Genomic DNA, 26,234 nt, shown 5'->3' on the forward strand with positions numbered 1-26,234 from the left:
CCTCTGTTGAAAGCCAGATGACATGGAGCAAGCAAAGTAAAAAAAAATCGTATAAAGCCTTACTAACAAAAATATAAACTTTATTTTTGTAGTTGGATAGGCTACATCAGACCAGAAGCCGCGGGTTGTAGTATCAAATATTTACGCAGAGAGCTAGATGAAACATCAAATGTTTTAAATATATATATATATATATATATATATATATATATAACCTGTATTATTTTCCAAAGTGCCTTGATCCAACAACATCATGTATTCCACAGAGCATCACCAACATATTTTCAACATAACACTGACACAATCAGATATTTCGAATATTGCTCCAACACAACAGTCACATGCCTGGGTGTGTAGGCGAGTAACACAAAAGCACTTCAATAGTGACCCCCTGGTGGCTAATTTTCAATTTTCCTTTCAAATGAATAAACTGAACATGAAGAGACTTCCTGCGAAATTGTGAAATAGCAAAACATTATATACCTGCAGCACAGCACTCAGTTTTGGGTCAATTATTTATTTATTGAAATAAAGCTCTGTGCCGGTTCTGGGTACTTGGCAAGAGGTCTCAGGCCACGGCCAAATCCTCGCCGGATGCCCACCGCAATATTCCGACCGCGTGGTTCTCAGACAATTAACGCGGGCTTAAAGTAAAAGGATTGACATGAGAGCAACTCCAGAATAGAGACAAAGCGCATCAACAAGGGAACAAGTAGTTTCACTTGTTGGAGGGATAAAGCTTTGAAATATTATAGTGTAACTAGAACATCAATTGTGTGTGTACTGCGTATAATCAATTTTGCAAGGTGATCATGCGAGAGTGAGTTCATCCAGTCAGTTGGGGGTTGGTTAGTGGAACAGGAGGGAGACAGTAATCCACTTAACCAGCCATGATCCTAATATTCCGCAGATTAACCCAAACACGCAGGCAGCGAGGGATTTTGGGAGATGTAGTCCCGCGTGTTCACTAGTACTATATGACGCGTTCAAGTTAAGTTTTCAAATTTTCACAGGTTAGGACTGAGAGGAATATATATAATATATATATTCATTCCTTTGGGGGGGGGTATTGGTCAAATGGGGACCAGTCAAGTTATTCTTTTTACCCCCAAAAAGAAGTTGGGTTACTCCATTTTGACCCAATTTGGTTTTGTATTTTGAAGTTTATTTTTAAACAAAACTACATTACACTCTAAAAAAAAAATCTTGGGGAGAAATGGACCAAATGGGGACCAACTAAAGTTCATCTTTTTATCCAAAAACTTGGGTCAGCCCATTTTTGACCCGGTTTGGGTTTATTTTGAGCAAAATTTCCTTTGCAAAAATAAATTAACACAAAAATATTTTTGGGGGAAAACGGGTCAAATGGGAACAAGCCAAATTATTCTTTAGACCTAAAACCTTGAGTCAGACCATTTTTGACCCAATTTAGATTATTTTTGACCAGTGTTTTTTTATTTGCCCAGAAGTTTTTCGTGTATAAATGACCACAATAGCTATTCCAGTTTGAAATCTTCTTGAATGTTTTACTCAAGTATATTTCCTTCTTCTGTCCAGAAAGCGATTCCGCGTGTCACCTTTGTTCCTCCGTTTCTCAGTCGGGGTCCAACGGTTTGGCGCCGTGACGCAAAGCGGGTGACGCAGCACCGACCCCGCGGGTCAAAGCGGCGGCGCTAATACACTTGGCGCACGCTGGACCTTAGCGGCCGGCTTTACTGGACTCAATTAGCCGTGACACACTTTCCCCGCGGGCCGAGGGCCCGCCTTCCGCCCCGCGCGGATTAAGCGTCGCCGGCTAGCAAAGCGCTTCCATGACAGCGCCTAGGTCCCGCTCCCCTCGCCAAGCGTTCGGACATGACGGTCGGCGGTCCGCCTTCCGCCTCGGCCCATCAGAAGGAGCTGGTCTATAACGGGCTCTTGCCGTACGCCGAGCGGCTGGACCATGAGGCCTCGCGACTTTTGGCGGACATCAAGTCCAACCTGTCCAGAGCCGTCCTCCTCAGGGAACTTTGGCCCGGGGTCGCGTTCTGGTGCAAGAAACTCTTCTCGTAAGTACCCCGGGAGAAAATTCATCTCTTATTTGAGCTGCCGTCAAACTGCTGCATTAAGAAAACGTGCATAAAACGTACTAAAATTAAGGCATACATTGTCTTAAAAAAAAAAAAAGAAGCTTCATGTTACAATTACTTTACTCTTAATTTGAAAAGAACTGTCGTGTTCCTTGCATGTCGTGCTGTGATTGGAGGGAATAAACAAAAACCTGCGGCTCAACTTCACTTTACATCCGAAAAACGTTTAAACTGCATTTTAACGATATCTCCGGGCGTATTTCAGAAACCCAAGATCGATTGTGTAACGTCGGTTTTATTTCGTCTCTCAAAAATAACCCGATCGTGACCGAGTATGAAACTTTCTCAAGTTGAAGCCTACAATGTTTCGCAAAGGAGTCGCTATGAAAGCAACGCGTCGCTTCATGTTGATTTGCTCTTAATTCGAAAATTCTTCCTAGCGCGGCATGCAGACCTGCCAGCAACCGTGACTGTGCGTTTGGCAGGTTCCTTAAGCTCTACGGCCGCAGGTTCAGCAAGGACGAGCACGTCCTTTTCATCAAGCTGCTCTACGAGTTGGTGGCGCTGCCCGGCCTGGAGCCGCACATGATGCAGACCTACGCCCGCCTGCTCATTCAGCTCCTCAAGTGGGTGTACCGCCTGCGCGCAACTAACCCCCTTCCTTGCGTTTTGGAGGTTGCAAACAAACAAACAAAAAATCCAAATTTTAAATAGTCTGAGCAATTGCGGCCCTCAAGTTCGGCCATCTCTCAAAGTGAGTCGTCTCCAGCGCGGACTTTACACACGCAATGATGTCCCCTTAAATCAGATGCCACCGCCGCGTCACCATTCATCACTCGGCCTTTGTCTGGAGGTTGTTGCCGCGACGACCGCATCCATCACCGCGCCGTCGCATCTTCACCTCAACGACTTCATACGAGGCGTCGTGGCTCGTAGCAGAAAGATGGATGTCTTTTTGTGTAAATCCATTGCTACTCCACTCCACCATTTTTTTTTTTAACCAGTCTTCCAGGTTGCTCAACGTGTTTATTCCGCATCGGCGTCTTCTCGCTGACTTTGATAATTGTCGCATAATTAAGTTTTGAATATTGTTGAGAAAGCCACCTGCTATCCCGTCATAGCCGCGAGAAAAGGCCAACTAAGGAGTAGCAATTTTCATGCCCTAACAGGAAAAAGGAATTGCTTTCAAGGGACGACCTCCAGTTGCCGTGGCGACCGCTTCACCAGCTCTACGAGAAGGTGGTGCACTCCAAAACGGAGCACCTGGGACTCGTCTGGTTCCCCAAGTGAGTCCTGCTAAACTGTTCATGAAATGACTTTTGGCAGTGGCGCCTCCAGTTTTTTTTTTTTTTTAATTATATAATTATAATTACAATAATTATAATTAATACCCTTTGATGAGGGCTGGACTTTGATTAACCAATGATTCAAATGTCAAAACATCAAAAAACACTTGAAATGGTCATATTACAAAAAATATAAACGATGTGCCATTGTTGGCTAGTCATGTAATACAATTAACAGCCTTCGCCAATAGGGGGCAGTATTTTAGGAGAAACTCTTAAACTGTTAATCTGTTGATTTGATTCCTCTTAGATTTTTTTTCTTTCCAATTTAAATTTTATTTTTGTTTAGACAACATTTTTTTAATCGGCTGTGGGTGTGCCTTGGCTTCTAGCGTCTCGCTAGAAAAAAAGGTTGGAAAAACATTGAATAAAGCTAGCACAATAACGTTTGCGAGCTAACGTGCTAATTGCTCATCTTACACGCTAATCGCTAATGTTGCTAATCGCTGTTTTATACACATGTACCGGCTGTGCTTGGTTAAAAAACAAGACGTATAGTTTTATAGCGAAACGCTAAACAGGAAGTGCCTAACGCAACAGCACCCGCTTTGCTTTTCAAAATAAAATAACATCCCACACAAACACATGGATTTTCAGGAGCCAAAATAAATATCTTTTTTTGTAAACAAAATAAGTTCTACCCGACCGAGTTGACTCACTCTGAGTTTGTCTTTGTTTGCAGTTCAGTGGATCACATTCTGAAAGCTTTGGTCAAAAGTTGCAGACCGTAAGTTGGCTTGATGGATGATCAATTGATGAGCATTTCTTGAGCTAAAGCTGTGCCATTGTTGCCACTTCTTCCAGGTACTTCCCGGTGACCTCCACCAAGGAGATGCTGGACGAGTGGCGCCCCCTTCTGTGCGTGTTTGACTCTGTCATGCAGAAAGCCATCGGCACCATGGAGCTCTTCCTGCCCACCATCATGCCCCCCGAGGAGCACGGCCAGGGATTCCGGTGGGTCCGCAAATGCAACTCTTTCAAAATGTTGTTTTTATTCTTGTTACTCCGAAAATATGATTTTTTTCCCGTTAAAAGTAAATTAACAAAATAAAACAAATAATAACCCCTCAATTATTCTTATTCATATGGCGGCATACTTGGCGACATTTGGTTCCTTTGGGCTATGTCGTTTAAGATCCCGCTCGTGTTCTAAACGCGCAATAAGAAACAATAAACGGCCGGTCTCTTTGTGTTGTCTCACTTATATGTCCGCTTTAGGAGGAAAAGGCGTTGTAAAATGCCGACTTTAAAGACGCCCTTTAAATGAATTTGCTTTTTAAGCGTGACATAAAGTTGACTTGACACAGCGGCGAGTCCTACTCACACGAGGATTAAGTCGCGCTTCACTGTGGATTTAATCTTTCGCCACCCTGAAAAGCACAGGTGTCAAATGCAAGGCCCGGGGACCAGCTTTGGCCCTCCGCTCAATTTCCGATGGCCCATGAAATGCTAATTAGGACTTCAAGTTTCTGGCCGAAATACAAAATTTTGTCCTAAACTTTTGCTTTTTTATTTTTTTAATTCAAAGCCCTTCTGAACAGTTTTTAGCCGCCTTTTATATGCCCTACTCACTGGAGAATCAAGAGATGGATACAAATGGTGAATTTTGCTGTTTAATTTCATATTCCTCTACCGTGATATTAACTCATTCAAATCAGATATTTTTCTTGGTTTTTCATTGACATTCAATTTCACGTACTTTTATGATAAAAGGAAAGGCAATTCTAGTGTTTGCACAAAATTAGGTCGAAAAGTGGCTGCTACTAAATGAAGTAATCAATTACTATAGATACTCGAGTACTTTCGTAGTCAATTATGCTATCATTTAATTTCCTGAAGCATTTGATAACTTTCATTATAATTGAGTGAAAAGTACTTTAGGGACCTGAGTACCAAAGTAATTGATTATGCTAGCTCTTAATTAGCTGAATAATGGATGACTTTGGCAGTTCATTTTAATCAATAAATACTCCATTAATTATTACTCCTTATACTGGCACTTGATTACCTGATGTATTCATACTATGGCAATTATTTCTAATCAATCAAAACTCAATTTAGTACTAAAGTAACCCATTATTTATTATATCCGTGCTTTGGCACATACAATAATTGTAAAAATGGTAAAACTTCGATATGCGGTGCGTCATACTTACAAGACTTATTTATATGGCGTGCGCAGACTGCGGAATTCCTGGCGGGCTTCCAGCGCATCCGAGCATGCGTCGTGTCTTGCGAAAAGCGCGGGCGCCATCAGCACCTTTGCGCCGTTATTAATATCTGCGCCATCAATCAGGGTCACGGCGGGCCAACATCTGGCTCGCTTGGAAAAGCCCGTCCAGCTCCCGCCGCATTTCTTCACGCCGTTTGGCCTCCGCGCCGAGTCTCGGAGCCGCTCCTCGCACTACATCACTTTTAAAGCCCCCCTTTTTTTTGGTTCCGCCTCGTAATTGGCACTTCTGAGGGGAGCTAACTCATTTTTCTAGTGGCTCGGAGATGAATGGCAAGAATTTGTTGGGAATGTCAGCTCTTTGTGTGTTTTATGCTTTTACTAAATGGTGTGCAGCAATACCTGTTTTACCCTCTTCCAACACTAGGGGTCTTCAATACTATTTTTCACTTATGATACGATACCCATGCAGTCACGATTATACTATTTAACAGTCGGAACACCTCATTTATGTTAGTTTTTATTGTTATTTTGTGTATTCCAGGCTGTGGTTCGACGAACTGATGGATCTTTGGTTGTCGGTGCAGAATCAGCCCAGCTGGGAAGGGGTGAGACCACAGGACGCCGGCTCAAATATTTCAGCATCCAGCCATCAATCACACTTGGTCCAATGATGGAGCCGACTGGTTTCCTCCCAGCGAACGTGTTTTTTTTTTTTTCCTGCCAGCACCTGGTGAACCTGTTCGCACGGCTGGCCAACGACAACATCGGCTACGTGGACTGGACCCCTTACATCCCCACTGTGAGTTGGAAACATGGAATTTATGGCTTCGCGGGGTTCGGTCGGCTGGAGAACCTTTGCTTGTTTAGATCTTCACCAGGATTCTACGTAGTCTCAACCTCCCCGTGGGCGTCAACCGCATGGTGGCGCTGCGCTACCTCACCAACTCCTACGACATCGGACACCTGGTGCTTTGGATCACGGCCATGCTGGTAAGTCCGCTTTGACGTGTGAGTGTCATATTACGGATGTGCATTGTCATGAGTCATTTTTTTTTCTTGTTTTTTCCGCGCGCAGGGTGGACCTGGAAATCCGGCGCAGAAGGAGTTGACCCGCCTCTTTAACAGCATCGCCTCCTTTTATCATCCCTCCAATCACGGTCGCTGGCAGGTTAGCGTCTTTTCAGATTGTTAGCACGAGCCTTCGCGCATCACGCTAAAATGAAGCTAAAATGAGTTTCTTCTGTATACGCAAACAGTCTCGCCTGATGCGCCTGCTTCAACGTCTCCCGGCCAGCGTGGTGCGGCGGGCGCACCGAGAACGCCACGCCGCCCCAGGCTGGATCACGCCGGTGCCCCAAAGTCAGCGACTGAGCGACGACGACCTGCAGGAGTTCACGCGCAGCCTCACCGGCGCCGCTCTGCTGGCCATGTTCAGGTAACGGCGAATTCATCTCTCAGGATTTTATTATTCATTTTTTGATTTGGGTATTAGTAGCGGTTATCGACGGCTTCCAAAAGGCCTGGATACCTTCAAACCGGGTCGTCTCGGCCGGGTCGATAGCTCTATTTGTTTTCAATACGTTTCACTCAATCATTCGGAACAGTTTCATATATAAATGGGTTGGTTCTTTTTGTTTAATCAAAGTGATGTTGACACTGGATCAGATCCAGTTTGAACTTCAAATTGAATAAGATGGTAAAATGACTTAAATTTTATTATATACAAAAAAAACCTTATCCAGAACTGTATAACATATGAATGTGTTAGTTCTTTTTGTCTATTCAAAGTGGTGTCGAATCAAGATCAGATCCTGATTAAACTTTGAATTGCCCTACAAAACATACAAAATTCAAGCCATTTTATCATATATGAACAAATATATTGAATCCAGAACTGTATAACGCCTTAATGTTACAGTTCTTTTTGTCTAATCAAAGCGCTGTCAACTCTGGATCGAATCTGGATTCAAACCTACTCAATTCCCTGTAAACGACTCCAAATTAGCAGTCGCGCGTTAGCATGTTTAATCAAACATCCCTTTTGGGATATTTTGTTGAAATTGACGTCAGATCTGGATTGGACCGGAGAAAATATTTTCGCTTTCCTTCAAATGTACAGTCTTTAAATATAACGAATCCCTTTTTTTCTTTCGAATTGAAATAGTTTCTTTAATGACGCGTGGATTGGTTTCGTCATTTAGTAAGACGGGCAGTACGGACGCGGCCTTCGCCCTGCAGAACCTGGCCCTCCTCACGCCGCAGCTGGCCATCCCCCCCGTGCTGGAGAAGTAAGTGCGCCCGAGCCGTCCGGGTCCAGGCACTCGTAACGTGGCCTCAAAGGCGAGCCGGACCCGTCGCGCAGGACCTACGCGGCCATGGAGACGCTGACGGAGCCGCACACGCTGACGGCCACGCTCAGCTGCATGATCGGCATGGCGCGGAGCCTGGTGGCCCCCGGCCGGCGCTACCCGGAGGGCCGCCTCCACGTGCTGCCCTTGCTCATGGGCTCGCTGCCGGGCGTGGACCCCAACGACTTCAGCAAGTGCATGGTGAGCCGCGCCCGTTTCGGATTTGCAAGGCGGGGCGCCGTTGACGCCGCCGACCCCTTTTCAGATCACCTTCCAGTTCATCACCACCTTCACCACGCTGGTGCCTTTGGTCGACTGTTCGGCGGCGCCGTCTGATCACGGCCGGCTCTCGGAGGTGCGCCCCCTATCTGGTCAAAGAGTACTGCGGATTTTTTTTTTTTTTAATAGCAAAAGCAGGGCCGACCGTTTGTAAATCAGGTCAATATTTGTCATCAGTATCTTTGACATTACTTTTTGTCGTTTAATTGTGATGAGCCATTTATTTAAATCCCAAAGATGCTTCTTAATTGCCTAAAGTATTTGAAAATTTGAGTACTTGATCATTTTAGTGCCTAATTTATATACCGACAAATGTTTTGAGACACTTAAACTGTAAAAATAAATACTTGGGATTTAATAATTAAAACAATCATCAAAAATCATCAAAAACATTTTTATTTCATAACGACTTATTAGATGAACATAATACAAATCAACAACACTTATGTGCCCTTCTGTAACCTGTCATTTTTGTTTTTTCTTTAGTAACATTTTTAATTCTTAGCAAAAAAATTTGTACAATGAGGTAAACATTTTTAAACATTTTGAAGAAACTATTTTTTTTAAAGATTACTTTTCATTCATTATAATTTACCAGTTATTTAATACAACAATACAAAATTCTAAATATACTTGCAATACTTTTTTTTTATTATTTAAATTTGCAAAGACACTATTAATCATTTCCTCATGGAATCTACTAAAATTGCCACCATTATACTCTTCTGTGCAACATTTGATTTTCATTTTTTTTCCCCTGTTTTTCAGATTGAAAAAGAGGTGTGTTTTGCTTCTGCCCAGTTTGAAGACTTTGTCCTGCAATTTCTGGACAGGTAATATCAAATGAAGCTCTTTATCTGTGCTTCCGACCCTTTTTTCCAGTCCTAGACGCAATGTTGTTGTTTTTTTTTGCGTGCAGGTGTTTTGCCGTGATCGAAAGCAGCACCTTGGAGCAGACGCGGGACGACACGGAGACAGACACGCAGACGCAGCTGGAGAGCCTGGTGGAACTGGGCCTGTCCTCCACCGTCAGCACCGTCCTCACGCAGTGCTCCACGCACATCTACATGGTAACACACACACACGTACGCAATCTAACATGTAACACTCATGTTTTTTTTTCATCTCTCGTTAGGTGGCACTGCAGAAAGTCTACAAGTTCGCCACGTCCAACATCTTTGAGACGTGCGTCTCGGGCCGGATGGTGGCCGACATGTGCGGAGCGGCCGCCAAGGTGAGCTTTCCTTCTCACCTTTTTTTTTTTTTTTTTATGGATACAATTTGCCTGGTTTTCTATGGTTCTGCTGTGCAAACGTTGACATTGTGTGTCTTTTCAGTGTCATCCTGCCGAGTCCCTCAGACTCTTTGTCCCGCACTGCTGCAGCCTCATTTTACAAACTACACAAAGTCAGTATGACGCCTGTATTCAGATGTTTTTGTTTTTTTTTAATTGTGTGCTGATAATTTAATAACTATTATGTTTTGAGCCAAAGTGTGTAGCGTTAATGTGACTCACCGCACAATAAAACAGCAAAAAAATTGAGCAAAAATGAATGCAATGCAACTACGTTGCTACTATTGAGTACATTTTTTGATGGAAGAAGATCATGGCTAATGATGGGGGGGAAAAAAAACAAAATTGCAGTCAGAATTTACACTTTACAGAGGCAGGATGTCAAACATATAGCCCGGAGGCCAAAATCCGGCCCGCCAGATCATTTTATCATGTAAAGTATAAGAATTAGCAGATGATGATTACACTAGATGATTATGATAAGTAATCATTTTGTACTTGTATTATTTATACATGATTACTATTATACAGTATTAAAGAAGAAGAATGCATTTGAGGTTATTGTTTTAAAGAGTCCAGGAATTTTTTTTTGAAGAAAAAAAATCAATGACATACAATATACAATGTCTGGATTGACAAAAATGAGACACGGTGTAAAAATACGTCTTTGGCATTGAATGGGTTAATATATAATACACATTCACTCCATTTGACAGCAATAGACATCAAAGATCCGTTTTTACCTGTCTAACAGTAAATGTGTTAAAAGACATCGCCTGCCGCGGACACCTTTTTCCTACAGATGAGGATCTAGAGAGCGAAGAGGAGCTGGACAAAGAGCTCCTGTGGAACCTCCAGCTGCTGTCTCAGGTGAGACGCCAAGCCCAATGCGCGTTCACCGCTCGGTCACCGCGTTCCCCCCGCGTGCACACAGACCACATTTCACCTCCGCTTAAAGTTTCCGATATTGAGGAGGGGGGGATGATGAGCGAGCGAGGTTTTTTGCAGCGGGCCCCTGGCGCGCCACGTCCTCGTAAATATGGGGCCGCTTTGTCGCTAAGCGGAACATATTGATACCTTCTCTGTTGTGTTTTATTACTGGTGGGAGCGGAGCTAGCCAAGCGCCGTGACTTACGGCGGCGCTCCCATCTTTAATACGCTGCGCGCGCGTGTGCGTTGCAGGTGAGCCGCGTGGACGGGCGGCAGCTGCTGAGCTACGGCGAGCAGCTGGAGAGCGTCCTGAGCGCCTGCGTGCGCCTGCGCTGCAAACGGGCGTACGCGCTGGCCGCCGGCCTGCTGGAGCACGCGCTGCGCTCCCTCTCGCTCATCTACCCCACCGAGTACCGCAGCGTGCCCGGGGGCTTCGACCGCCGCCTCCCCGTTGAGGTGGGCCGCTCGCTCGACCGCCGTGTCTTTTGCCCGCTCGCTTGTTTACTCTCTCGACTCGCTTTTTTAGTCTTTGTCACTCACTTATTCTTTACTCTCGATACTCACTCACGACCACTCACTCTTTGATAGTCTTTTTCAGTCACCCTTTGCTCTCTTTTTTGCTCACTCAATTACTCTTTTTTCATCTCTTTAACTCACTCACTCACTCACTCAGTCACTCACTCACTCACTCATAGTCTTTTTCAGTCACTCTTTACTCTCTACAAGTTGTGCCAATGTCCTATTGGTTTAATTTTGGCCTCCGTACCAAACGCAGGACTGGGGCCGGCCCGGCGACGTGGCGGATTTGGGTCTGCGCTGGCACGTCCCCAGCCCGGAGGAAGTGAACTTTGTTTTCCGCCTCTTGTCCCGCCTCCTCAAGCCCGAGCTGGAGCGAATCGGGCGGCACGTCTCGGGAGACCAGCCGATGAGCAGGTGTCAAAATGACCCCCCCCCCCCACCCCAAACAAAAAAAAAAAAAAACCCATGAACATTGAACATACGTCCACCTAACTTGCAATGCGCACGCGTGTCCACAGGGAGGAGCTGTTGCAGAGTCTGGCCATCGTGCAGCACTGCCTCCTCGGGGCGGGCAGCCTGCTGCCCCCTCTGGATGGACCTCACGTCGCTGACCTGTGAGTCCCGCATGAAAACGCACACGCCTCCCCCTTCCCTTCTCACCCCCTGTGCCCCGCCTCAGCGTGCCCTCCATGGTCAACCTGGGGGAGTTCAAACTGCACATCGGCGTGGAGTACGGTGAGAAAACGCACCCGCCCGCCGTTTTGCCACCTCGCTCATTTGTCACCCCTGTGCGCGCTGGCGCAGATGATTCACGCGAGAACTACCGCCAGTCCATCTGCCGCACCATGAGGCTGCTGCTGCGTGAGTCAACGCGCGCAAAAAAAACGTACACTAAAACACACGCGCGCTCATTTCATGCTACCTCACGTCCCACCCATCAGATCACATCCTGGAGCACGCTGAGGACGACACCAAGTCACTCTTTGTCGTCATTAAGGTGCATTACCTCCGCCGAGGCAACGTCTCTGTTTCACAGTTGGTTCTTTTCCAAACTGCAGGATTAGATAGAGGTAGGCGTTGAACTTGAACTAGAGATGGAACACGATCCGGCCTCGAAACATTGCCCCCATTTGAGGCGTTAGCCATTCGAAAGCTTTTCGTCCATGGCCTCCCGAGCAAAATTTTGAGCGAATCTCGATCGCAGATCATCAGCGACCTCCTGTTCTTCCGAGGCACGCACAAGAAGGAGTTTGACTCCCGCTGGAAGAGCTTCACGCTGGTCAAGAAGTCCATGGAAAACCGGGTGAGTATCGTAGTAGTATCAGTAGATTCATTTTCTCAGAATAGTCCTGACTAAGCAACAATTTGATTTTTGTTGTCGTCGTGGTTCCTGCAACAGCTTTACGGAAAGAAGCAGCATATTCGATCCCTGCTCATCGACCGAGTTTTGCTACAGCACGAGGTAGTTTGCTAATATGTATATTTCCTAGTTGACTAATTGTCAGTAATATAGTTGGCTTGTCAATGGCAGTGAATACATTCATCGCTGCAGCTTTAATACTTGGCTAATATGACTTTTAATTTTCAATGAGAAGATGAGAAAACTGGTGGTGGAGGGCAGCGAATACAAGGAAGTCCACCAAGAATTACTCTGCGATTTACTGCTGCTTTCAACCAGCGCTTACAGCCAGGTGCAACACACACACACACACACAAAATGTACTCATACAGTATACCCGCACAAACATCCACGACGTACACACTTTTGCACATATGTTTGCTTGTCTGCACACAAACGCAAGCTCCGACATTCACACGTGCGCACAATAATATAATGCCAATATTTCTCGACAAACACACTTTCAAATTTCATGTATTTGACTTCATAAACGCATCCTTGCGTGAACACACGTGTGTACACAAATACATGTTTTCATGCAAACGTGATGAAGTCACACACATACACCCGAAATAACACAAACATAAAATTACTTTACAGAAACACAATTTCCTCACTTTCAGATATCTTTTTGCTATATACTGTATATCTTATTTGCCTGTATCTATACACACGCACGCACACATGTCCCTCATGTTTAAGAATGGCCGGAATGTCCTCTACCGTGGACACTAGGACTTAGTGGGGCAGCTCCAAAAACTATGAATAGGCTGGGAGTATCCTATTTATTCCAAATTCCCCTCCCCCGGTAGGTACGCAGCAGGGCCCAGAACGTGCTGACCACGGCGCTGGCCACCTTCAGCTTCTCGTACCGAGACGTGATTCCTCGAATGGTGCAACTGCTGTCCCCGCAACGCGGCATCTGCACGCAGCAGCAATTCAAGGTGAAGGCGGCAAACGCGCGCAGACTTGTTGGCTACTTCCGATTGTAATCCCGCCCTCCGCCTCAGGGGGCGCTGTACTGCCTGCAGGCGGCGCACAGCGGCGTATGTTCGGCCGGCCCGCGCGACTGGGACTGCGTGGGCGCCGTGTGGCCGGCGCTGGTCCGCTGCGGCCTGTCGCCCGCCGCCGCCCTGGACGAGCACTCGGTGGGGCAGCTCCTGGACGACATCGTGGACCGCATCCACCGGCAGCACGACACCATCGGCATCTTTTTCACCGTGGGTTTCTTTGCGGAATTCCGGAGTCGCTGGTCGCGTCGCTCATCGCGTCCGTATCTTCAGGTGTCCGAGGGCTGCGTGGAGATAGCCGAGCAAATGGCGCCCTGCCAGACTTTGGACACGCCCTCTGGGGAGGAGCTGAAGGAGGGGCTTCAGCGCCAGCAGATCAGGAATGTCGTCAATGCGCGGTATGTCTTTAATTGCTGTTATATAGCGGAAAAAAAAACATTTTCACTGTTTTTATTTTTTTGCTCAGGAAATATGAGAAGCTGGTGAATGACTTGCTAGACTGCCTTGAAGACAGAGAGCTGTGAGTGTTGCAAGCAAATTGAGGACAAAAAGAGGATGAGTGGTGTCCTGCAATTTTTCACTTTTAATATAATAGCAATATTGCAGCCAAGTTCTCAAATTAAGGTGTGTTAGATTTTAACAGGGTTTCTGCAGGTATTAGCAAATCTAATGCTGTTTTCTTTTCAAATTAAGAGAAAATTAATTGGAGCGCAGCGCCTTTTTGCTAAATTGTGTGGTATCTTTTACGTCAAAGGCATTTCACGTCCAAGGGAAAGCTTTGAAAGAGAACACTAGGGAGCTGAAATTTCACCTACATGTGACAAGATGTCAAATTTCAACATGACACGACCATTTTGTTATCGCACTAGCAGGAGTGGGCCTTCCCTTACTTAAAATACTCCCATGTGGAAGAAAATAATCCTGCACAAGGCTTAATCACACGCAGGACAAAATAAATAACAATAATAGGTAAAAAAAAGGCTTTTGTATTGCACTTGAATGCAACTAATATTGTGAAAATATTGTCTGGTGGAACGCTAAACGGTAGTTCCCGTCCCGTGACGCAGGCCCTGGAAGTTCGAGCACACGGCGGCAGACTTGCTGTCGCTCCTGCTTCGGGACGACCACCCGCTGCCGCCGGACGCCGTCCTCTACTTCACGCAGAGCCTCACACACGACTCCGTCAGCATACGCAAGGTCCCGCGTCCGCCGTCTACACGTTGGCGGGAAATCACAACGGCTTTTGTGGCAGATTACCCAATGGACTGGTTTCACCGTGAGATTTATTCTCATTTTTCTTTTCCGTCTGTCTCAATAGGTGGCGATATCAGCCGTGGCCGGAATCTTAAAACAGCTCAAAAGACCCAGAAAAAAAGTCGCGGTCAAGCCGTCGGACATTAGTGAGTACAGGAAGAAACGTACGCTGGAATATAACGAAGAAGAAATACGAGGCCGAAGAAGGAGCGTCTGGGTTTTGAATTGATGTAAGTTTACGGCGGCAGGTGGCGTGGCGGACCCGGAAGGCGTGTGGGCCGGGGACCGCCTCGCCAACGGATGGTTGCAGTACCGCGGCGCCGACCTGCCCCTCAGCGAGGAGGCGTGGGACTCGCAGCTCCACGTGGAGAAAACGCACGTGGGCTACTACTGCTGGCCCAGGTGAGAAGGAAACCTCCGTCGGTGGGGGGGTGGGGAGTGGGGGGGCTTTTATGTCTTTTTAACGGCAACGGCGAGCTAATGAGGCGGAGCGCCGGCACCGACCCGCCCGGCCCAGATATTCCGAGCCCGACCGGATGACTTACAGCCTGGCCCAGATAAGACAAGCGGAGGGGCGGTACTTCCTGTCCCCGTACGCGGGCAACTTGCTGACTAATGGACTTTTTCACTCATTCATCCTGGCTCCTTATCCCCGAGACAGGAGAATGCCTCGCCCGTGTCTTTGTGCTCTTATCCAATAAAGGATGGAAAAAAGACACGCATCCTTTACTATGACAGATCGGAGAAAATAAAATCGTATTATCTTCGGGCGCAGTAATAAGATGACTTTAAAAGCTTTTTATAAGCTCAAATATATGGGGGGGAAATGAGCATTGATCCACAAGTGTATATACAGAAAAATAACACACGGTTGTGCTGTGGTTCTCAACATTTTTCAGGTGTTTTTTCTTACCAAATTGCATTGCATATAACGATTCACGTCTGAATAAAAGGGACACAAAAAATCGATACATATCAGTATACAAGGTTTTGCAAAAAAACATGACATTTTAGCAGTCAGAGGCTTCATGTTCCAATGATTTTGCTCTTATTTTGAAATGAAAACGTACTCTTCCTGTTACAGCGTGAAATCAGGATCTCACCATATCCTCAAAGTGCCTTCATATACTCCCATGTTAAAACCACTGTATATACAGTAATTTGAGGATATTTGCTCAATTTATTTTTGTTTTGTTTTATTTTTTTTTCCTTTTTAAGTCTATATTTTTATAAGATTTGTGTGCGGGCCACGGACATTTTTCTCTATCCTTGTCCATCATTCCGTATCACATTGTAGCTCACACTTGTGTCCTTTTTAGAGAACTGATGATCTACGCTCCTTCGCAAAAGCTGAAGGATGACCTGCCTTACGAGGACATGAGCGAGGTACACACACGCGGGCGTGTACGCGCACAGCAGAAGCAATATCTCACACACTTTTGGATTTTTTAGGCGGAAAAGATCATCTTTGAATACTTCTCTGACCCGGAGTTTGTCGAGCAGCTGATGGATTTCCTCTCCCTGGAGGAGCGCAAAGGCAAAGACAGCTTCAACCCGCGCCGCTTCTGCCTCTTCAAGGTACCCCCCCCCCCCCCCAAAAAAAAAAAAAAAAAAAAAAAAAAGGGTGACCTATACCCGGCCGGGCCCGGCAGGGCCTGTTTCGCAACTACGGCGACGTCTTCCTGCCTCTGCTGTGGCCGCACTTGGAGCAGCTGGCCGCCGACCCGCACGAGAGCTCGCAGCGCTGCGTCTGCGAGATCGCCGCCGGCCTCATCAGAGGCTGCAAGCTCTGGAGCTTCAGCAAGGTCGCGCACAAACGTGTTCGGTCGACGGGGAAAAAATATCGACGTGAAATGTGTCTATGCGTAGGTGGACAAGTTGTGGCGCGCTTTGTGCCCGCTGATCAAGACGGCCATGAGCAACATGACCGTGGAAACCTACACCGACTGGGGCACCTGCGTGGCCACCGCATGCGTGAGAAAATACCTTTTTCTCTTGGATTTGTTGAAATGCGCCATTTGTAAAAATTCATCGCTTAAATTGGAGAAGCAGTAGGACACACACTGTTAAAATTCTGCTGTGATTTCACAGTAAATGTTTTGCATTACTTGAAAAAATAAGTGTTTCCGGCCTCGCCTGGTTAACCCAAAAACTGTTTGGGATCCAACAGGAAGGTCGCGACCCCCGCAAGCTGCACTGGCTGTTGGAGCTGCTGATGGAGACGCCGCTCATGGGCGAGGGGAGCTCCTTCCGAGACGCCAGGTGCCCGCCCCGTCCTCGTCCCGGCCCGGCTGGCCTCCCGGTCCCCGGCGGCCTTTGACCGCTTCTCGGTTTTCCGTTCGCTTCGGTTCTCAGTTTGCTGTACGTGCTCCAAGGCGGGCTGGCCCAGCAGCAGTGGCGGGTGGCCGAACTGCTGCACAGGCTCCTGGCTTACCTGGAACCCAAACTCACGCAGGTCTACAAGAACGTGCGCGAGCGCATCGGCAGGTACCAAACGCGCTTCGCTTCGGGTAAAAGTTTAGAAACGGCAATTTAACCCACGGATTACAACCTTTTCAGATAACATACCCATTGCAGCTTTTGTCCGATAGAAATGTCTCGATCTGATACCGGCAAGAATAACCCGAACTTTTTATGGCTATACAATGACATTCATTTGCATTCTTCCGCAAGCCATTTCCACACGTTTTCTTTTTCCGTAAACGTGCAATTAATACGAAACATCGAATAAAGGCGAGCGAGCCGCGTCTTACTCGCGTGCGCCGTCGCAGCCGCAAAGCGACGCTTTGTTTATCCGCACGTGTCTGAAGTTGTCCACCCCGCTCGCCTCCAGTGTCCTGACCTACATCTTCATGATGGACGTGGCCCTGCCCCACACGCAGCCCACCTCCTCCCCCCGCGTGGCCGACTTCGTGGGCCGGGTGCTGGAGCGGCTCGAGCCCCTCACGTCCCAGCCGGAGATCCGAAACCACGTGAGCGAGGACCACGTCCGCGACGGCCGGAGCGAAGACGAGCGGACGCAAGCCGTCAAGCTGCTCAAAACCGGTACCCGCGCGCATTTGGACTACTTTGGGGGGTGAGGGGGGGACTCAAGGTGGGAAGCGTACAAAAAGATGTCGCAGGTCTAATTTTAGCCCGTGCTCCCGGTCACAAAGTGGCGCAGTGTGCATTAAAATGTATTAATCATGCTCACTACAAAAATAGGTTACGCTTTTAAAAAAAAAAAAAAAAAAATGTCCGAGCCATCCTATCGGTCCGTTTACCTCCATTTTGTTGGGGTTAGCCACCGTTTGTAATTTAATGAGGTGTAATGTGAGTTATGAAATTCCCCTTAGTCCATGACACAGTTGGCATATTGCTTATTAATTTGGGCAAATTATGTTTAGAAAGCATGTATAAAAATGTCTGTAATTTATTGAAGAAGTATTTTTTTACTGCGCAAAGTACTGTGTACAAAAAAATTGATTTAAATGTAATGTTAGACGATTCAATTAAAAAATCACAATGTAAAATGTAATGCATTTAATACACACTGAAAAATATGTTGAATTTACTCAAATACGTCTCATCAATAAATTCATCTGAATCCATTTTTAAGTCGGTGTGTTTTCTATTAAAAAAGTACATCTGAATTTAGATACTTTTATTGCATGTAACCACGGGAGTAAAATTGAGTAAATTCAATGCAACACTTTTCTGGAAAGACCAGGATGTCCTCTACTGAGGACACCAGGACATATTTGAGGAGCTCCAATGAGTCCAAAGATATACGCCAAAAATGAATGTCCACAAATGAATAGGCTGGCTCTCAGGAGGTTGCGCTAAATAAAAAAAGAGATGTAATTGAAATAAATCGCGCGTTATTTACGCTAGAAGTCTAAAAAAACCAAATGTGTCTTTGAGAGGTGTGAATAGATGCGTCCTGCGCGCCATGAAAAGACTTGTTAGGTGGTAAAAGAATGACGAATGTGTGGCTGGAGCGAAAGCGTCACAGGGAGGTCACCCCGGCTGCCAGCTTGATTTTATGAGCGAGCCGCCTCGTGATTCTCTTTCTTTTTTTTGCGCTTTTTTTCCTAGTCTTAAAATGGCTGCTGGCAAGCGCCGGGCGGACCTTCACCACGCCTGTTCAGCAGCAACTTCAGCTCCTGCCTCTGCTCTTCAAGGCACGCACACATGCACGCACGCACGCACGCATGGGGCGTGAGCGTCGGGGGGTTTCTATCATTGTGGGGACATACCATTGACATAATGCATGTTCTAGGCAACAATCACAACAGATTCAAACCTTACTTCTCAATTATATTTTGCATGTATCTCTTTTTATTTATTTTTTGTTTACTTTTTTATTTATTTATTTATTTTTATTATTGTAGTTGATGTTGTTCAATTTTTTTATATTCATTTATTTTATTTTTTACATTTTATTATTTTAATTTTGTTACTTTGTTTTACTTGAATATTTTAGTTATATTTTCTTCCTCTTCTTATTTATTTTTAATTTAATTAGTGTTTTCTAATTTTATTTTTTCACATTTTAGTATTTATTTTATTGTTTCTTTGTTCTTCTCTTAATCAATTATTATTGAATATCTTTCTAATTATTTTATTATTATTTTCATTTATGAATGTCTTTTTTTCACGTTGCAAAAACAAAGCCCTTTCTCTGAGCCCCCCCAACCTGGCCTTGAACCCCCCATTTGAAGGACTCCTCTAAAAGTAGGACTTGACCCTCCAAAAGAGGTCTGAACTATTGTGGTCCACCAAAATGATCCCCACAAGAACATAAAACCCAAGATTAGGTCCTCGCCATTCAGACAAAAACAAGGGCACACACACACATTTTTTTTCCGTCATAGTGAGGACATCCCTCAACAAATTAATCAGCACAACAGATTGCCTAACACTTCCCCAAAATTCAATTCAAGGTTATACTCTAAAAGCAAGTCGCGACCCTTAACTTGGGCGCGCCGAAATGATCCCCACAAGTAAAAGAGGTCCCCACAAAGACCCGGTCCCCACCGTGCCGCAAAAAAAACATGAGCGTCCGCGCACACATGCGGTCTTATTAGCCACTCCATCTTACTCGGCCATTAGACTCCATTTCTGCGTGGATTTGCCGCGGCGGCCCTTACCTTTCTCTCTCGTTGCCTCTTTCCAGATTGCCCCGGTGGAGATTGATGAGAGTTATGATGAGATGAAGCAGGACGCTCGCACGTGCCTCTCGCTCATGTCCCAGGGCCTGCTCTATCCGCCGCACGTCCCTCTCATCCTGGCCGCCCTGGAAGAGGTCGCTGGCACGCAACCCCCCGTCTTTTCTGTGTGGATTCGATGGAAAAAGTGTATCAGTAAAAGACAACCACAATTTTATCATAAAAATATGATTATATTACAGTAAATCAGAATATTTAATATACCGTATTTCACGCAGTATGAGGTACATTGGATTATAAGGCGCACCTTCAATGAATGGCCTATTTTAAAACTGTTTACATATGCAGGGCACACCACATTATAAGGCGCATAGAATAGAAGCTACTGTAGTAGATGGAGCTATGCACAAAACAATCAAATAAGTCAGTCAAACTTCATGAATAGACAATCAGAAATTTGACTTTATTGGAAAATAGCACCCGCTAGTAGTAAATTGTCTCCCTCTAGTGGTGCACAAAAGGATCACTCAATCCAATACAAATTCAACATACGCAGAAAATTTCCTCCACATATAGCGTTATCTGGTTGAGATTTTATATATGCATACTGTATATATTTATGCAAAGTTCCGGGCACGGATGTCCGTTGGCGTCCGACAGCGACGGCGTGGCGCTCACGTATGAAGATTGACACGTTATTCCATCTGATAAGCTCATGAATTATGCGTCACGTAGGCGGCCAAGACGGCCTCGTTCTTCACCGTTGCGCACGCCGACCCGCTTTGACATTTGAAGGTGGTCCACGGGAACACGGGATCAACGCCGGCGCGCACGTGTGCGTGTTTGCAGATGGCCGGCAGCGGGTCGTGGCACGCGCGCTACTCGGTGCTGACCTACCTCCAGATTAGCGTCTTCTCCAACTTATTCACCGTGCTCAGCGCGCCCGGCGAGGTGCAGCGCGTCCGCAAACTGCTCTTGCGTCTGCTCCTGGACGAGCAGCTCGAGGTGACTTCTTAGTGCCGCAGCCGCAAACCTTTGGAAATGTTGTAAGCGCTTTGCGTGCGGCGTAGGTGCGAGACATGGCGGGCACCACCCTGAGCGGTTTGCTGCAGTGCCACTTGTTCCCCCTGGACCGCAGTCTGCAGACGCAACTGCAGACGCTGAGTCACACGCGCCTTCCCAAGGCCAGACGAGAGCTGGCTTCCAACGGTAAACCGCCGCCGCTTTTCAAACCGCGCTCATCAACCGATCGAGCTCACGACCGCACGAAAATTTTCGGGGGGGAAAATGAATGATTCGTCGGAAGGTCTAAAGATTAAACCGTGACACGGATACAGCGAATGAATAGCGAGCTCGGAATTCTGACCTTAGCCTCGGAATTCTCACTTCAACCCTTGTGGCGTTTTGTTACAAATTATGGAAATTCCTTTTTGGTATCGTAAAAGAACCAATAAGAAAAAAAGGGCTGACATTTCCAGCAGATGATTAAAACATGTAACATTTCAAAAAGCAATGATTCTGACATTTTTATGTGATCGGAGATAGACGTGCGAGATTTTGTGTACAAAAATAATCATTGTCCAAATTTTGGACCATATAAAACCATTATAATTCCAATTTTTGAGCTGCATTTTAATAGGACTTATTACATTGATTTTCCTGCGATTTTTGCAACATTCCGTTGATTTTAAAGTCAGAATTCGGAAAATTCTGGGTTAGGGTACCATAGGGACGTATTTTCACGTTTATTAGGATTCTGGACATGAAATCTCAAATACTTAGATAATAAATCAATACTTAAGTACATTAAGGACATTCATTGTCGGATGCTTGAGTATTAAATCGATACTTATCTGGAATTGAAAGTCTAGGCTCTTAAAAAAAAATACAAAAATACGTCCCTGGCATTGAATGGGTTAGAAACATAAAATACATTAATTAAAAAAAAAAAAAAAGTCTGGTGATGATGTGACGGGCGGCCATTTTGCTGCGCAGATTTGGTGCGCCGCCATGCCGGCGTGCTGGGCCTGAGCGCCTGCATCCTGTCCAGTCCTTACGACGTCCCCGAATGGATGCCGCAGATTCTCATGGACCTCAGCGACCACCTCAACGACCCGCAGCCCATCGAGGTAAAAAAAAAAAAAAAAAAAAAAAAAGGTGCCCCAGGTCTCAGACCAACACAATGGGATCGATGAGACTAAATAATAGATGAGGGCAAACATGATCATTCAGCGGCTCCTTTTGCTGGGGGGGGGGGGGGGGGGGGGCAGCAGGCGCCCACTTTGGACTCAATCTTTTATTGAAACCAAAGCGGGCCTTCTATAACTTATGAGTACATCTTCAGTCATTGTCATGTCCTTTTTGTGCTAGGGCTAATTCAAACGCCTTTTAGCATCAATAAATGAAAAGTCCGCTTGCCGGCAGAGAAGAATTGCCACTCGGATCAAATGGCCTGAACGGCTCCAATTTTCTTTCAGAATAAAAGCACATGACATGAGCCCCCCTCCCCTTTTGATCATAGAAAAAACAAATGACTAATATTCTTCTAAACGAAATGGTAATCGTCTGTGTACTTTTGCCCAACCTTCCGCCACCACTAGAGGGCGACATTTGACTTTTTTCTTTCTTTCTGATCCGTCCTTCGTCAGGCGCTGGTCTACTTCCGTCTTAGAGTTAACACTGTGTCTGTGGTTCTGCAGTTTCACTGCAATTGAAACACAAGACAGTAATATAAGTGTAACACGAAAACAAAGCCAGTTTAATACACCGCCGTGTTTAACATCCCGCATCTGAGGGAATGTAGCCGACGAGAGCGCAATTAGCGATCATGTCCACTGGATGGCATTATCACGCTTTTCATGACATGTCGGTTTTCATTTATAATCGCCGCCCTTTGAGGCATTTTTGACGTTGAAGATTTCGCGATTATTTCTGCGGATATCGGAGTTTGTGGCGGTGCCCCCGGGTGGTATTTTGTAGCGGGTCCCAACATTTGAACGCGTGGTTTGCTTGCTTCCAAGATGACGGTGAAGAAGACCTTATCGGAGTTCCGTCGCACGCACCACGACAACTGGCAGGAGCATCGGCAGCGCTTCACCGACGATCAGTTGCTGGTGCTCACTGACCTGCTGGTGTCTCCGTGCTACTACGCTTAGGGGGGGGAGCGCCGGGTACTTGTTTCTTTGCTGGAGTCAGACCAAGCTGCCAGTCAGACGAGGGCAAAAACGCTTCCTGGGAAAACCGGTTTGGGTTTGTCATTTCAAAGTCAACAGTATTTCATTTCTTTATCGTAGCCATTGTAAATCCCTCCGGTGAAAATGGAAGTTTTCTCAAATGGATCAGGGAGTGACATAACAGCTCTTGTATATATATATATTTAGCTTTGTAAATATGTATACACTGTATTATGTTGGTGTAAAAGTCATAGGGATTATGTGGCGTATGTGTTCATTGCTTTATGAACTCATTCACTCCCAAAGATGTCATTTCACGTGTTTTTAATTCAAGATATTCTATGCCAGGTACATACAAAAAAATTCTAAAGGAGGGTCTAAAAATGGCTGGTACTAAATGGATCAATTATTCTAGCAATGAATTACTTGATAGCTAAAGTAATGAATTATTTTAGCACTTTAGTACTCTCTCATCAATTACTTCAGTATATTAGTACCTCGAGTCATCAATGATTTTGTTACCTGAAGTATTAGTACCTGCTGAAGTATTTTGGAATCACTTACTTCAATGCTTTGAGTAATGGATTACATAAGTGACCTAAAGTAATCGATTATTTTAGTACCTTAGTAGCCTGTTGATTTTTTTTTTTTTAAATAATATTTATGTATAATGTGTTAAATAAACAGATGGTCTGCAGTTGCGCACACAGATGTTCTCTTAAATTGAATGCGGCGGACAATCCATGGGCTCAAGCGCTGTTCCGGCAAAGGAAAGGTCGCTGCGTCAAATCACGTTTCCAGGTAAGACTGGTCGCTTTATTGGTGCCGCCTTCACAAACATGTTGCGTAATCCACGAGCTGGAACGCCACGGAAGAAAACGTGTTCGGACCGGTTTGCAATTCAATTCGGAATCTCCCACACTGCATCAACTTGAAAACTACCAATTGTTAATGATTATTTTTGAGCGAAAATGGTAGATTATTTTGTTGTGTTGCAGCCCTGGAAAATGTCAAAATCATAACACTTTCTTTAACATCCAATGTTTTTTTTTCCTGGATTCCGATCAACTGAAAATGAAACGCTCAAGCCCGATTTCGTGCTCGGGACACACACAGGAAAGCGGTTTTGAGATAAGAGGGCCGTCGCGTAGCACGTTCAACACGCAAGTCGAGGCGCCGCCGTCACCGAATTATTCGGACGAGGGTTTGGACAAGCCGTCGCCTTCCAGTCTCTGGCGCACGAGCGTCTCCAGGCGAAACAGGTGCGCGTCGTCGTCCTCGGGCAGGATTCGCCGGACGGCGTCGGCCAGCTCCAAGAGATATTCCGTGTTCTGCCCGCTGGGCCCGGTGGAGCCCACGATCTGATTGGCTATCTCCTCCAAGGGGGCGGGGCCAAGGTAGTCGGGGTTGTCGCGCGAGCCGATGTAGAGCAGCGTCTGGCCGGGCGGCGCCGGCGACAGCGGCGTCCGCGGGTGGAAGGCCACGGCCACGGCGCGGTAGCCGCCCTTTTCCCGGTGGTCCAGGTAGCGCTTGACTTCCTGCTCGCGCCCCGTGGGGAGCTTGTAGGCCACGCCCCAAACGCATCCCTGATTAACAGAAGGCAATCGTTTACCGTCTTTACACCAAACAACTTGGAATGAAAAACGTACTGAAGCGACGCTAACTTCCGCAACTGTGCGCACGCGGTAATATTCCGATATGCATCGCTAGCGTCTTTAATGCAGATTTTTCCCAGCGTTATCGCCTCTCCCAGACGAGCGGGAAAAATTATCTCCCATCCAAGGTCGCAATACGAGGCGTCATCTTCGCTTTTTCTTTCAGCGGAACACGAGATAACTTTTTTTTTTTTTTTTGCGCCTGCCGTGACCTTGGTCGGTACAGTGTGACAACGGAGCTCTTTTGTATGCCGCCGGCGTCAGAAAGCGCGCTGGTACGCTGACAGCTTACAAGGTAGTAAACGTTACGATCGTCGGCTGCTAATTGGCGTTTTACGGCTGTATAATGAGGCGTTGTTTCATTAATCTTCATCTGTTATGATAGTAAAGGTGATGTCATAAACGGCGAGGAGGTGGCCTTGTGCTTTGAGTGGGGGGGGACTACTATCGAAGGACCATTAAAAGAATCCTTGCGATATTTTCTTATAATACGAACATTGTCATGATTGCTTTAAAGGTTTTTCACGTAACCCTCTTTGTTATGTTTGTTTGCGAGAAACAGTAATAATGTCCCTGGGTCGTTTTGACCCGGGCGTATTGACTCACCCAAATGTGTCAGAAATGTAAATAATCCAAATTCAATATTATGCTTCAACCAGTAAAATATGTTCATTTACCAAGATCAGCAATAATATATCCGGGTCAATATGACCCGGGGCTGTGTTCACTTGCCCAAATGTGTCAAACTCCTGTGAGGGAATGCACTCACAAAGTAACAAAGGCAATGCTTAATTCTTCCAAATATTAGGGTAAAGGCGGATCTGAAAATAGATAAAGAAAGGTAGATTGTATTTTTAAAATTGTGGCCTTTTCAAATCTGTATATATTTATAAGTATAAGTCATAAACACTCAAATGTTTTGCAAGTACTGTCCATAAAATCTTGAAAAAAAAAAAATCCTACCTCTGGGTCCTCCACAAGTGTCACCACGCGGCCAGGCTATCAAAAAAAAAAAAAGTTTAGTATGGATAAAAACATATGACTGACTATAATTGATTTTTCAATACAATATGATAAAAGTTGATGCATTGGAGACGTCGCGACAGAAATGGTCCTCAAATTAAAATATCAATAAGAGCTTGTTACACATCTCTAAAATTCATCGTGATTAGTAACATAATATTAAAAGTGTCAAATAACTATTTAAGACTTGCACCAGCAAGGGCACTTCCGTTCTGTACATTTCAAACGTCAACTGTGGCCCCTGGGCGCTTAGCCTACAATTTACAGTAAAGATGAACGGGCTTTTCGCGACATGACGTAAAGACGCTTAGGATGGCGTGTGATGACGTCACACTCACTTTCCCCGGAACTCCTCGGTGGTCGGTGCTCCCCTGCCAGAAGCGACGACTGAAGCCCTTCACGTAACCGATCCGTTTCTCCTCGTAGGGAAAGTCCACCTTCCAAATGAGCGAGCCGTAACCAAACACCCACATCACTAACCTCCAAAAAATACAAAATCCGTGCTGTGATATTAAAAATATATTGGTTTAGGAAAGAGACGAGGGTGTCAAAAAATCAACAGTAATATTCCGGACATTATGAAGCGGGTGTAGAGTACAGATAACTGTTGAC

General features: G+C 45.7%; 2 protein-coding genes across 2 annotated transcripts; one reads left to right on the plus strand and one right to left on the minus strand.

The window, feature by feature from the left end:
• The first annotated feature begins 1,800 nt into the window (after nucleotides 1-1,800).
• On the plus strand, nucleotides 1,801-23,641 carry LOC148409949 (proteasome activator complex subunit 4B-like). The gene is made up of 47 exons (XM_088439172.1): nucleotides 1,801-2,048; nucleotides 2,555-2,695; nucleotides 3,239-3,355; nucleotides 4,098-4,142; nucleotides 4,220-4,369; nucleotides 6,130-6,193; nucleotides 6,313-6,387; nucleotides 6,456-6,578; nucleotides 6,664-6,756; nucleotides 6,845-7,023; nucleotides 7,790-7,876; nucleotides 7,951-8,137; nucleotides 8,202-8,291; nucleotides 8,984-9,048; nucleotides 9,135-9,285; nucleotides 9,351-9,449; nucleotides 9,553-9,622; nucleotides 10,312-10,379; nucleotides 10,692-10,895; nucleotides 11,215-11,372; nucleotides 11,477-11,572; nucleotides 11,638-11,693; nucleotides 11,763-11,819; nucleotides 11,900-11,955; nucleotides 12,163-12,261; nucleotides 12,358-12,420; nucleotides 12,554-12,649; nucleotides 13,170-13,301; nucleotides 13,368-13,577; nucleotides 13,641-13,765; nucleotides 13,834-13,887; nucleotides 14,435-14,564; nucleotides 14,686-14,767; nucleotides 14,870-15,023; nucleotides 15,941-16,007; nucleotides 16,074-16,199; nucleotides 16,274-16,426; nucleotides 16,491-16,595; nucleotides 16,792-16,883; nucleotides 16,977-17,108; nucleotides 17,455-17,666; nucleotides 18,699-18,784; nucleotides 19,780-19,908; nucleotides 20,621-20,776; nucleotides 20,842-20,980; nucleotides 21,767-21,900; nucleotides 22,792-23,641. The coding sequence occupies exons 1-47, from the start codon at nucleotides 1,855-1,857 to the stop codon at nucleotides 22,924-22,926; spliced, it is 5,436 nt and encodes a 1,811-aa protein (XP_088295298.1). The 5' UTR covers nucleotides 1,801-1,854; the 3' UTR covers nucleotides 22,927-23,641.
• On the minus strand, nucleotides 23,252-26,234 carry chac2 (ChaC, cation transport regulator homolog 2 (E. coli)). Its single transcript, XM_088439173.1, has 3 exons — nucleotides 25,961-26,234; nucleotides 25,563-25,598; nucleotides 23,252-24,530 (listed from the first exon to the last, which is right to left on the minus strand). The coding sequence occupies exons 1-3, from the start codon at nucleotides 26,093-26,095 to the stop codon at nucleotides 24,135-24,137; spliced, it is 567 nt and encodes a 188-aa protein (XP_088295299.1). The 5' UTR covers nucleotides 26,096-26,234; the 3' UTR covers nucleotides 23,252-24,134.

This window comes from Hippichthys cyanospilos, chromosome 17 (assembly GCF_059441005.1).
Source record: "Hippichthys cyanospilos isolate Australia breed blue-spotted pipefish chromosome 17, RoL_Hcya_1.0, whole genome shotgun sequence".
Lineage (NCBI taxonomy): Eukaryota > Metazoa > Chordata > Actinopteri > Syngnathiformes > Syngnathidae > Hippichthys > Hippichthys cyanospilos.